This window comes from Beta vulgaris, chromosome 6 (assembly GCF_026745355.1).
Source record: "Beta vulgaris subsp. vulgaris cultivar EL10 chromosome 6, EL10.2, whole genome shotgun sequence".
In the NCBI taxonomy this organism is placed as follows: Eukaryota; Viridiplantae; Streptophyta; class Magnoliopsida; order Caryophyllales; family Amaranthaceae; genus Beta; species Beta vulgaris.
The window spans coordinates 64,900,304-64,914,226 of record NC_079207.1 but is presented as its reverse complement, the minus strand read 5'-3'; the positions used below and the strand labels follow the sequence as shown (position 1 = coordinate 64,914,226).

The 13,923-nt window shown below is 34.5% G+C and overlaps 1 protein-coding gene across 1 annotated transcript; it reads left to right on the top strand.

The window, feature by feature from the left end:
- Positions 1-5,808: 5,808 nt before the first annotated feature.
- LOC104897475 (hypothetical protein) lies at positions 5,809-13,360 on the top strand. The gene is made up of 14 exons (XM_010684358.4): positions 5,809-6,280; positions 6,469-6,565; positions 8,561-8,683; positions 9,172-9,269; positions 9,931-10,014; positions 10,165-10,298; positions 10,486-10,558; positions 10,658-10,703; positions 10,878-10,987; positions 11,061-11,168; positions 11,267-11,326; positions 11,684-11,745; positions 12,368-12,683; positions 13,010-13,360. Exons 1-14 carry the CDS (start codon positions 6,176-6,178, stop codon positions 13,211-13,213), a joined length of 1,620 nt encoding a protein of 539 aa, XP_010682660.1. The 5' UTR covers positions 5,809-6,175; the 3' UTR covers positions 13,214-13,360.
- The last annotated feature ends 563 nt before the right edge of the window (positions 13,361-13,923 follow it).

Here is a 13,923-nt window from a genome sequence, read left to right as displayed (position 1 = left end):
CCATGCCCTTTCATGGGTGGAGGAGATTTGAACTCGTGACCTTTATGTCACGATGGCTCCGGTAACATGTCAAATGACCAACTCAACCAAAAGTTTAAGCGGATCGTTGGAGTTCCAAGAATAATTTTATACTCTATGACTATCTTTTAAGAGCATTCATCGTATATGTCAGTGTTCCATATCATACTACATCCAAGGTTTTTTTTACTCGTTTGGTGTTTTGAAACTTTTCTTATTGTGCGAATTTTGCTTGTTTTATAATTTCAAACGGTTTAAAAAATAATTTTTAGTATATTATACTCATAATACATCCAAGTGTATGATAATAGTTGCATTATCTTTTCACTTTAGTCAAAGAGAAAATATACTTGGTTGATTATCGAGAATTTAAATGAATTTTTGATCAGATTCATGATAGATAGTACTTCTAAATAATAGTTGTAGTCGATCTTATTTTTGGATTATTGGCAAGTTTTTTTGACCCGACCCCCCATTATGTGCATCTTGTAGGTGGGATTTGTGTCCCTCTAAACGCCAACTACACCCTCCCCACATGAGAATTGCACATTACCATTATGCCAATTGCCACCCCCTCAATCAATTATATCCTTTCCAAAAAAAAATCTATCAATTCTATACTTATTGTAGTAATATTGTCAATTGGCTTGCATATGGGGAATAGAAAGGAAACGATTAAGAGATGAAAAATACAAAAAAAAACAAGTTCATAATGCTATGGTTTCATACTCCCATCCAAATATTGAGGGACTTTAATTATTAATAGAATTCGAATTTTGTTCCTCTATGACGAGATATTCAAGCTCATAGTTTATTTAATTGTTGTCATCCTTTGATACATGTCCGTCGTTTTAAACATATGCTACTAAACTCATTTTTTTTCCCACACATTGATAGGGGCATACAGCAAAGCTACGTTATTGGGTGTAGGATCATTTGACTCCACTTGAATTTTAATTTTCTGATTTAGTTTTATAAAAAATGAAAAATGTAGTTTATTTCTAAAACTTAATCGTATCCCACTCCCACCTAATTACTAGGCACCGTCTTATTTGAGATACCTTCCTATCCAGTATTATATTATTCTACGCCTAGGAAGTCCTAACGGTCCGTTTGGTAAGAGGCCATAAATAGTAGAAATGGTAATGTATTATAATGTAAATTTGTACTAAAAATTGTATATCATTACCTATGTTAATGCTACTTCATCCCAAAATATCTATTTCTTCCTAAAATCTCATTACTATCCATTACCACTTGGAAACTTGAAAATGTGATCGATATTGGATGGTAATGAAAATTCATAAAGGTATAGCCATGTTTTGTGATAAAGTTTCATTCACATGGTCATTGACATGACAACTTCTTTGCAAATTTACGCTAAATTTCATTACCATTACTACTATTTATACGACTGGCCACACAGACCGTAAGAGTATTGGTTCTCACGAGTATATACTTTTTCTTGACATGGGAGTACACTCCAAAGTTTGTTTCCTTTATTTGAGTTGTTTCTACATAACATACAAGTGAAGATACAAAAGAGTAAATATTGCCATTCCTTTCATTTTCTAAAGATTTTCATACTTTTCGTATAAAATATGTTTTCAAAATATCTTCCTACTTTGTTATTGTTCTTTATTTGGTAAAGATTTGTTCCCTTTTTAAATTACTTTACCTCACTTGATAGACCTATAAAATGTATACTCTCTCACAATCACAATCTCTCTCATATCTTTTAGCATCACATTCTTTCTCATATTTAATAACAAAAAAAAAAGAACTCACTTTTAATTTACACCCCTTTTTTCTCTTTGCTTTGATTTTTTATTGCTAAACTTAATAGGAAAAAAATTGGAGAATAGACGGAGTTTATACAAGTTGGGTCCCTATGTTGAAGGATAAAAGCAAAAGCCATCAATTTACACTTCTCTTTTGTCAAATTATTTTAGGATGTATCTTTTACGACTTCTTATTGAACTTTTTATTTTCCGTATATCTCCTCCATAACTAATTATTTATACAATATAACCATTTTTTCTCTCTTCTTTTATTTTACTTTATTGTTAAGAAGAAGTGTCCTATTGGACCAGAACCTCACATAGGTTTTCCCGAGTCAGCTACACAGGCAAGATCCTTTGGGAGTGGGGGAAATGTAAGAAAATCCTTTAAAGTGCCTTTAGTGAGATTTGATCGTACCAACCTTACCTATTATTCGTATCTCTTCTTTAATTTTCCACTTGTATACAATTGATAGTTAAGGAAAGTAATTAAACAAATAAACACATTTTTAACCTGACAATCAATAGTCGAGTTTTTTTTTTGTTATACAAGAGACCTCGAGTAAGGATCCTAAGTCCTAACAAGTAATTCGAGTACTATAAACCTAATAGAGACTATAATTTATGTATATCCAACAATCAATCGATTTAAACCAAGTAAAAAAAAAACTAAACTTCAACCACAAAACTTATGCAATTTTCAAAGAAGTTTGTGGTTCCTTTAATTATGGTGCTACCCTAAATTTTACATACACGATCCACGACACACCAACTGAAAAGAAAGGAAAGGAAAGGAAAGACATAAAACTCAACATATTTAGGCTCAAAAGCCAAAATATACCCACACCCAAAAACAAGAGAAATCTCAATAGATCAGAAAGTATTCTTGTCTTAGCTGCAACCTTAAATTTTAGTTTATGATTCAGTTGTATAGAAAATGAAAAACATAGCTTCTTTCTAAAACTTAACTATGTCCCACCTAATTACTAGGCATCGTCCTTTTTGAGAGATCTTTCCACCCGCTATTATATTGTTCTAGAGCTAGGAAGTCCGAAGAGTATTGGTTCTCACAAGTATATATTTTTTCTTGACATAGGATTACACTACAAAGTTTGGGTCATTTGTTTGAGTTGTTTCTGCATAACATACGAGTGAAGACACACACACACGAGAAAATATTGTCATTTCGTTCATTTTCTAAAGATTTTCCTACGGTTCATCTAAATTTGTTTCCAAAATATCTTCCTATTATATTAGTATTTTTTACTGGTAAAGATTTATTGTTTCATTTTTAGACTACTTGACTTCGCTTGTTAGACCTATATAATGTATACTCTCTCACAATTACATTCTCTACCACTTTATTCTCTTTACCTTGGTTTTTGTTGCAACAATTAATAGGAAGATTTTTGGAGAACAAATGGAATATATACAAATTAGGTATCTTGTCCTATGTTGAAGGATAAAAGCAAAAACCATCGATTTTACACTTTAAGCAGATTATTTCTTGTCAATTTGTTTTAGGATGGATCATTAATACGACTTCTTGTTGAACTTTCTATTTTCCTCATATCTCTTCCATAACTTTCTCATTTACAAGATAATCAATTTTTCTCTCTTCTTTATTTTTTTTATTGGTAAGGAGAGGTTACGCAAGCAATTAAGGCTCCTTGGGAGTGGAGGGAATGTAAGGGAATCTCAAACTTAAAGTGCCTATCTATAGTAGGATTTGATCTCACAACATCAAGACAAGTTTTAAAATACAAACCTTACCTATTATTCATATTTTTTCTTTTATTTTCCACTTGTATATAATTGATATTTGAAAAGGGTTAATTATACAAATCGACATAGTTTTGACCTACCAATCAAGAGTCGAGCTTTTTGGTATACAAGAGACCTAGAGTAAGGATCCTAACGAGTAATTCGAGTATTATTTGATCTAATAGAGACTATAATTTATGTATATTCAACAATCAATCGATTTAAACAAAGTAAAAAAAAAAACCTAAACTTCAACTATAGCCGGCAAAATAGACTCGTACACATGACCCGCCCCGAAATATCCAATCATAGACATGTTTCACCCGAAAACAATGACCCGAAATAGAAGCAAAATCCGAAATAACCCGGTGTGAAAGTAAAAGACCCGAATGAACCTGGCCCAAATCTACATGACTTGAAAGTGACCCGATAATGATGACCCGAACCGTTTCGAAAAGTTGTCATACTTCCTCTGTTACATACTAAGTGACATCGGAATTGAGCACAAGATTTAATTAGCATCACTTTCAAAAGCCAAAAAGTCATAATAAATACCAATTTATACAAATATATTAAAAGACGTGTGAACTAAAGCCTATGTGCCACATGACACTCTCCTCAAATTTCTAAACGCAAATGCTTTATGTCTATGTCTACTCCTCACTTTTAAAAAAATGTGTAAGTGATTCATCCACTTGCCATCACTTCTTTTTTACGTTTTCGTCAACCCTAAACCCTGAGCTATTTTTTATGCGCATTCCTAATGAAAGGAAGTTCGCCTGCTCATTCGGGGGAAAATGATGATAGGGCGGCCCGTAAGCTACTGGACAAGGATGGGGAAGTTACTCCCGCGAAACGATAAGCATGGCATCCTTTCTAAACTTCCACGCTCCTTCAGATTCACCTAGTCATAAGAATCAAGCCTTCGAATGCCGATCTTCGCTTGGGCCGTCTCGCGAAGATCTTCGATCCGAACCTTCCCATCTACTCTTTCTTAGAGGATGAACCATGCCTTCGCTATTGCAAGAATATAGCGATCGAAGAGCTATCGCTCAATTGGTTCGCGTATTACGAAAGTCGTATTGCCCGAAGGGTGATGCTGAAAGAGCGCAAGGTATCGAACATGTGACCTTTGAAATGATAATTAAGAGCTTAACCATCAATACACTATGACTTTGTTGTCTAATGTTTCAAATATTATATGATAAAGTCTTGTAATAATTATACTTAACTAAATAGACTTAAACAAGTATGTACATCTATAGCACACTTATTGCGTAACTTACAAGAGAATATTGATGTGATGATCTCTTACCACAATTCCTTTTAAGGTATTGTTTTCAAACTCAAACCATTCAATTTATTTTTACTTATCACATCTTTACGTGAATTTTTCAATTTTTTAACTGACAAAAAATACGAAAAGTAGCAAAATAAATTATGAAATTTAAAAATAATAACATACTGCCTCCATTTCTTAATAAGTGCAACATTTCCCTTATTTGGAATAGTCACAATAAGTGCAACCAAGCTCAAAATGGTAAAAAAAAGTTCAATATTATTACAAATATGCCACCAAAAAGCAAGAGGGGACTACAACTTTTTGTTTCATCACTTGAATTACTCTACTTTATTGTGGTCCCAACTTTCTCTCTCTACATTCCTTGGTATTCCCCCACTTTCTCTATGTTGCACTTATTAAGAAACGGAGGAAGTACTTGTTTATTGTAACTAACCCGAGGCATCGTCCGGGAAAAAAAACAAGTTACATCATCAAAAGGCCGGAGGAGAGAGAAAAACAACCCACACAAGTTTGTGATGAGTACTCTTGTCATTTTGTCACTTTCTTTTTTTCATTTAAGGTATGTTTCACTTATTTTGAAACGTTCTAAAATGGCAAGTGTTTCACTTATTATGGAACATGAAAAGTATTAGTTAATTTTTTTTCAAAAATAAGGAAAAAATTGTCACGAAATATTATGTATGGTCAGCCACTAACCGTTAATTATTTCACTTACTCTTATTAGTCTTATATGTTTTATTTATTTGTAAGATTATAAAGTTGATTTAACCAGATCCGATTATGACCCGACTCGCAATTCAATGGACTCGAATCGGATCCACATCTAAACGAACATGACTAGAATCAACCTGAATAGAAAGTTGATCCAATTATAACCCGCCCATATGATCCGTTTGTCATCACTAACTTCAACCCCCAAATTATGCAAATCTGAAAAGAAGTTTTGCGGTTTTGGGGCTCCTTGAGTTGGTGTGCTACGCTAAATTTGGTTATGCACACGGCACACCAACTGAAAGGAAAGACACAAAACTCAGCATATCTAGTACTATACTACTATCTTAGGCCCAAAAGTCACAATATCCCCCACACCCAAAAACAAGAGAAATCTCAAATTCTCAACAGATCAGAAAAGCATTCTTGTCTTAGCTGCAACGGTGCAACCTGCAACCCAGAAAGCTTGAAGCTTGCCCTTGTTTTCTGTAGCCCAAACAAACTTATATACTATATTGATATTGAAATTGCAAAACTTTGAATAAAATTCAGCAGAAAATGGAAGATTTTGTGTTGAATCTTTGAATACTTTACAAAAATGGCAATGGCAGCTGCAATAAGTATTGGAATTGGTATTGGAGTTGCTTCCACTAAACGCCCCTTTGCAATTCGTCCTCCTCATCTCATCTATTATGTTGCTAGGGTAAATAAATCTTCTTATTATTATTATTACTTACTCCCGTTGTGAAATAAATGAAACGCTTCTCTTAAAAAACTCTCACATAATAATAGGGTAGAGGTGCGTTGTTGATAGGAAGTTCGTTTTGATTATTAGTAGTAGTATTACAGTTATGCAATTCTCAAATTAGATACCTTTGCTTGTTTTTGCAGCTTCCACGAATTAGCTCTGTTATTAGCTCTGTTTCTGCAGTTGAATCTCCCAAACCAGATGCTCACATACCACTTTCAAAATCTCCAAATCCATCAGGTTTGCTTGTTTTTTATATTTGACCTCTACAACTTAATATCAGTTACATTTTGTTAAAGAAAATGCTACTTGATGTACAAAGTTTGTACCTCTCTGAGATGAATTGGCATTTTTTTGTGTTTTATTAGATTGATTGGAGTTTGGTCTTTTTCTTTCTTTCTTTCTTCATCTTGCTTGTTGTTTCTGCTAAGAAATTGAGGGTGGTCACAAATGTTGATGTGTGCTGAGAGACTTGATATAGGCCCCAAGAAGATATGTCTGAGCTCCGTCATCCGTACGTCGGAATCCTGCAAAACAAGGTTAGCCTACCCTGGGGTGAGCCCGGGGTCGCCCCTCCGAGGCTCAAGTCAGTAAATGATTGAGGTAGAGGGAGAAAGTGATCAATGTAGAGAGAGATGCTCTGGTTTTTGTAGCTTAGAATTGTCTACCTTTGTCTGATTAGACAACCCTTATTTATAGAGGATAGGAGCCTCAATGAATGAGGGTATTTTTGTCAGCTCCAGCTGGTGGAGGAGATTTGCTTCCCTAGATGTAGGGGTATTTTAGTAACTTTGCTATAAGGGGGCTGGTCTAGGAAATGGGCCCAAACACTTGCTTTTAATATTTGACCTCTATGTTGTTGAGACACGGATTGTGTCTACTCGAATATGGCATATGGGTGTCTAAGTGTACGACTCGGCTATTTTGTAGAAAAAAGAGAAGCTTTTAGTTTAAAATGAAGTATCCAAACGACATGACACCCGGTTTTTGAGGGAAATAAGGTGTTGGAGTAACATAAAATGAAGTATCCAAATGACACGACACCCGGTTTTTGAGGAAAATGAAGGTGTCAGAGTAACATAAAATGAAGTATCCAAATGACACGACACCCGGTTTTTGAGGGAAATGAAGGTGTCAGAGTAACATAGTTTGACCTCTACGACTTAACATCAGTATTATTTTGTTTATAGAAATGCCACTTGATGTATAATGTTTTTACCTTTTGGAGATGAATTGGCATTTTTTTGTGTCTTATTAGATTGGTTGGAGTTTGGTCTTTTTCTTTCTTTCTTTGTTTTGCTTGTTTTTAATATTTGACCTCTACGACTTAACATAAGTAATAGTTTGTTTATGAAAATGCCACTTGATGTATAAAGTTTGTATATCTCAGAGATGAATTGACATTTTCTCGTGTTTTTTCTTCCAAAATTTCGAGCAAAGAAAGATTGATTGGAGCTTGTTTTTTTTCTTTCTTTCTTCATCTTGCTTGCTTTTAATATTTGACCCTTACGACTTAATATCAGTAACATTTTGTTTACGAGAATGTCACTTGATGTACGAAGTTTGTACATCTCGGAGATGAATTGGCGTTTTCTCTTGTTTTAATTTTTCTTCCAAAGTTTTGATCAAATAAAGATTGATTGGAGCTTAGCCTTGTTCTTTCTTTCTTCATCTTGCTTGCTTTTAGCATTTGACCTCTACGACTTAATATCAATATCATTGCATACGAAGATTTTACTTGATTTACAAAGTTTGTACATCTCAGAGATGAATTGGCATAATCTCGTGCTTTATTTTTTCCTCCAAAGTTTAGATCAAAGTAAGATTGATTGGAGCTTAGTCTTTTTCTTTCTTCATCTTGCCTGCTTTTAATATTTGACCCGTACGACTTAATATCAGTTACATTTTGTTTACGAAAATGCCACTTGGTATTCAAAGTTTGTACATCTCGGTGATGAATTAACATTTCTCGTGTTTTTTTTTTCTTTCAAAGTTTTGATCAAAGAAAGATTGATTGGAGCTTGATCTTTTACTTTCTTTCTTCATCTTGCTTGCTTTTAATATTTGCCCCCTATGAATTAATATCAGTAACATTTTGTTTACAAGAATGTTACTTGATGTACAAAGTTTGTACATCATTTTGGCATTTTCTCGTGCTTTATTTTTTCTTTCCAAAGTTTTGATCAAGAAAGATTGATTGGAGCTTGGTCTTTTGTTTGATGTGGAATTTTACAGTTAAGGAAGGTACGAAGAAGAAGGCACCAGAGTGGAAGAAGTTGAGCTCCAAAGAATTGGGAATCACTACTTCCATGATTGACAAACCTACTAGATTTGTACTTAAAACACTCAGGAAAAAAGGTATCATTTTTACTCTCTTTGTATTGCTTTCTCTTGACCTCATCTTTTTCGTTTTGTTTTATCTTATCCATTCCCTTATTTACTCGTTTGTGGTGACGTTAAGAATCATACTTTATGCTTTGTGTTGTAGATGAGATCTATGTCAACAAGTTTTGCCCTTTTAAATCTTCAAATGTCTATTCATTTTCATTGATTGTGTTGTGCTCCCTTTGGTCCTATCTCCAAGTTTTTTGGAAGCAACTTTCACATGATTAGGAAATTGATTGACCTTCATTTTTGACATTCATCATTGTTTTAATATTGTCAAATGACTTTTGTTGCTGTATTGATTTTATTAAATTAATTTTGATGTTAAATTATTGTTATAGAGTGACTTCAATTTTGGATCAAAAGGAATAGCTTGCCACCTCGTTTTTTTGGATCGCAGGGAGTATATCTGTTTGCTACTTCTTATTAAAGGTTTTGCTATTTCCATGAACTTCTCTCAGGATACCAGGTATACCTTGTTGGAGGATGCGTGCGAGACCTTATCTTACAGAGAATTCCCAAGGATTTTGACATCATCACTTCAGCAGAGCTGAAGGAGGTTAGTCTTCAAGGTTTCAGTTTTCACTGCTGTTGTCAGTGTCAAATATGTCCTTTAAACCTGCTTTATCTCGGATGGTTTTCTTTGTGTTAAGATTTTTATAATCAAGAAAGCACACAATATAGTAAGTGCAAAATATATGAAAAGAATTCAAAGTTTTTTACGTGCTCCAAGTTCAGTCTCAGATAGTAATCCTACTCCAAAGTCCCAGTCACAGTGGAATGGGGTAACACAATATTTGTCTATTTAAACAACTACAAGTTAGACAACAGATATAATATAAAAAGTGCAAGTGATGTTAAACTTCCGCTGCTTTAAACGACTTGTGTGATTTCTAAAGTGATGTTAAACCCAATACTTGCTCGTTTTGGTTGGTTAGAGTGCATTTTTCCTATGGTATAGATTAATTATTTTTCTTGGGTTTAAGAAAACAATTCTATTGCGTGATTTCTACGAATGGAATTCATGGTGGGAATAGAATGGATGATGTTACTTTTAGGATATGAAGTCCATTTACTCCCCATGACGAGAAAGTGATTGAATTTTACTCCTGGTGATCTTATGTTCTGTGTAAGGCTTACTGCTTAGAGAGTGGCATTTTTATTCTTGATCATAAACATAACTGCGGAGGCCTCTGATTCACTGTTTGTATTGCTTGCAGATTGTTCGAACCTTTCCACGCTGTGAAATAGTGGGAAGGCGATTCCCTATATGTCATGTGCATGTAGCAGATTTGGTTATTGAGGTTTGCAACCCTAAATTACCATGGTTTAGTCTGACTGCTCAAGAAAAAGGGAAAAGAAAAGGAGGGGAGGGTGTTTTTTTCAGTCAAGGGTAATTATGATTTCATCAACTTTTTTATGTTCCAACGCGAGGCACTTTGTCGTCAGAACAGGTGTCAAGTTTTAGCACTGTTGCGAGGAAGTCGGGGAGGAATTTTAATAATCTTTTCAAAAAGCCTCGAGGTTGTGACGCGGACGATTATATGCGCTGGAAAAATTGTGTTCAAAGGGACTTTACAATTAACGGGTTATGTACCTGACTCTTGTAAATCAGATATTTGAGGTTACAAGTTGTTACTTCAACAAATTTTGTTAATTTTTTAATCATCCTATCTGCAATTTGCAGTTGTCAGTTACTCTCTGTCAATAATTCTTTTCTGACTCAGAATTTGCTGACACTTTACCATCTTTTTTCCTTGGATTGTTTTTTGCAGATTGATGTTTGATCCTTACTCAAAGATAGTATATGACTATACTGGTGGTATTGAAGATATTAAAAGATCTAGGGTTTGCTTCTCCCTCTCGCTGTTTTGACCTATTCTCTCTCTTGATGTTTTGATCTATCGTAGTTATCAAGTGCTTATTTAGCTTCGTATGCTCACATAGATGCGGACAGTGACCCCTGCATTTTCTTCTTTCACAGAAGATTGTGGTGAGTATTATTGTTTTTTCTCATTATTCTTTCTATTATATATCTCTGATGGGAAATTTGCTAGTTAAACTTACAACAGATATGGAATCTTATCTCCTTCATATTTGCCAGGATGGCAATGCATAACATCTTTGTCTGATGTTTCATCTAACAGAGCTAAATTTGATTTCTCAGCTCGCATTTTACGTGCATGTAGAATTGCCGCACGGTTAGAGTTTAAATTTACAAAAGAAATGGCTCTATCTTTGAAAGAATTATCTTTCTCAGTGCTTAGACTTGACAAGGTATCTATACTTTAATTCTTTCATGAATTGGCTCTCTCGCTTTTCACACATACAATCTCACAAACTGCTGCAGGGAAGGATCCTTATGGAGATGAATTACATGCTGGCTTATGGATCTGCCGAAGCTTCTCTAAGATTATTATGGAAGTATGGCCTTTTAGAGATACTCCTACCCCTACAAGTATGTGCTCTACTTTCATGTTAGCACAATAGCCTGAGATCTCATTGTATTCCACATCCTAATTAATTTTTTACACTATTGTTACTTCTCGTCTGCAGGCAGCATATTTTGTTTCCCAGGGTTTTCGAAGGAGAGACAAAAGGTCTAACTTGCTTCTGGTAAGTGTAAAAACTGTCATCTAAATTAGCTAAGGTCTCTATTTTTCTTTCTATTTTCTGTGTTTGTGTCTAGCCGTCTACGGGCCATTTACAAAGTACATTTCTTTACTGTCTAAAATTTACTGCTCAGGGTCATGGGGCCTTCTTTATTCTTTTTGAGAAGTCATGGGCACATATTGATCAACTGTCCACTATATAGTATATTTGCCTGATGAAGTTGACTCAATCATGAGAACGGTTATTAGATAGTAATCAACTAATTATATTAATCTCATAGCTACTCATTTCTACCCTAAAGTGGGCTATGGCTTATGTGACCTATCTGATAGACTGATACAGCGTTTAACTTGTCTGCAGTGTTTGTTTTCAAATCTGGACAAACTCCTTGCACCAGATCGACCTTGCCATAGCAGTTTGTGGTGAGGAATCTCATTCTCATTTTCCCAAATAACAGTTGTCTTGGTGCAATTTTTATTGCATTGACCACATGATATTTGGTATTGAATATTGATGCTTATAGTCTGTCATTTTAGCTGAAACATTTTCATGAGGTTAATGTACCATGTGACTTGAATTTGAATCTATATTTATATGTCTTTCGGTCATTTTCTATTATTCATGCAAGTGACGTTTTTTCTGTGTAGTGCCTAGTATTATACGGCATGAAACTGACACTGCATCTCATCTTTCTATCAGCTTTTTCTGATAATATGGTAAAATCGCTTGCTTTTCTTTCAAAAACATTTGAACTTCCATTTACCACTGGTTTATCTGGAACAAGGTGGCAAAGGGAACCACTTGTCTTTTGTGCTGACAATTTGCTCCTGTTTGTTTTCACGATATGAATGATATCTTTGAGAAATAGATTAGCTTCCCAAATTGTAGATGAATGCAGGGATTTATTTTTCTGTCTAGTGAACTTCTAGCTTCATATATGTATTTTGGTATTACTTTCACCTGGATAATTTGGCTTAATATATCCATGCATTCAGCATATTGGTTATCCATCGTCCATCAAGCCTTTTAGCATCTTGATTTCAGGATAAGCTTATTAGCATTTCACAAAGCATTGGCTGACCAACCACGGCATCCCTTGGTGATTGCTGCTTTCTGCCTAGCTGTCCATAATGGAGGTTCTTTATCTGAAGCCGTAAGCATTGCAAAGAGCATCACTCGGCCATACGATTCAAGTTTCCATGAATTACTTGAACATCAGGGTCAAAATATGGACGACGATTTGGTGAATGATGTCAAAGATCTTGCTGCTTCTGTTAAAACAGCATTGTGTCAATTAACTGATGTGACCATCGTTTCTCAAGCAATGGCAAAATATCCACAGGCACCGATATCTGATTTGGTAAGGTTTTGTTTTACTTAGGAAAAGCCTTTGGCGAACTTGTTCTCCACCAGAGACGGAGGAGGTATAGGTGTTGGGCCGACACCAACACCAAGTAGATTTAGTACAATGCTCCCTTGTTAAGATAGATTCAGGAAATACTCCTAAATCTATCCATACTCCTAAATCTATCCTAACAAACCCCTCCCATGTTCGGCAGAAAATAGTTCTCCATGGCTCATTTTAGTTACAGCTTAATCTGATAAATTTATCACTATCATCCTTGCTTGGTTTATGCGAGACTAATGTGTTGTTCAATTATTATGAACTTGCTTCTTCTTTCACAGGTTTTCATTTCATTGGCATTGCAATTGAGGACAGATAAGATTATAAGCTGTGTTGTGAAGGGAAGGGAAAAAGGATTTGTGCCAAAGCATGGAACTCGGATCAACTACGAGTCATTGGCTATTGGGAACTTGCATGAAGTCCGATATATATTATCAAGAATTATTTTTGATACAATTTATCCTACATACTTAGAACAAAGATGATAAACATGTCAATGGAAATATTACTTGAAAAGTAATTTTTTAGTGATTAGGAAATTCTTTATTAAAAGAAAAAGAATATTGGTGATGTAGCATTAGTGGAAGAATATTTAATTTGAGATGTTACCCTTATATGTTGTTTCTTTTCTATATTTTTTGCAAAAACAAATCACTATGGTTCTCTAATTTCTTCTCAATATATACTTTAGTCCGACTTAGCTGATCAAACAGGTAAATATGTCGATGCACAGCCTGGTTAGACCTTCTAAATCGTTTTTATGACATAAATAGTTTTTTTTTTCTACATTGTTTTTCTTTTTTGCTCCATCGATGTCCCTTCCCCTCCCCTTCTTTGTTGAACCTAAATAAACTTGAAATAACTTGATCTTAAGCCCGACGTCAAATATTGAATAGAAGGTTGTGTCCAATGTTCGTAAAATTACTTTTGTTAATAGTATTGTTTAACTCTAAAGGTCCTCTACACCTACATAATGATAGTATTGCTTTAAAACCTTGCTGTCTTTTACTCCAAGAGAAACGATACTTGAAGGTTTCAACAAAAATCTAAGTTCTTACAATCTGCTACCAATTTATTTGCATCGTTATATAGGAATTAGGGATGGTAATGTTCAATCCTAGTAGGTACGAATACGGTCTGTATTATATGATTATATCAAACATCAATAATGATCGAATAAATGTGTTAGAGTTTC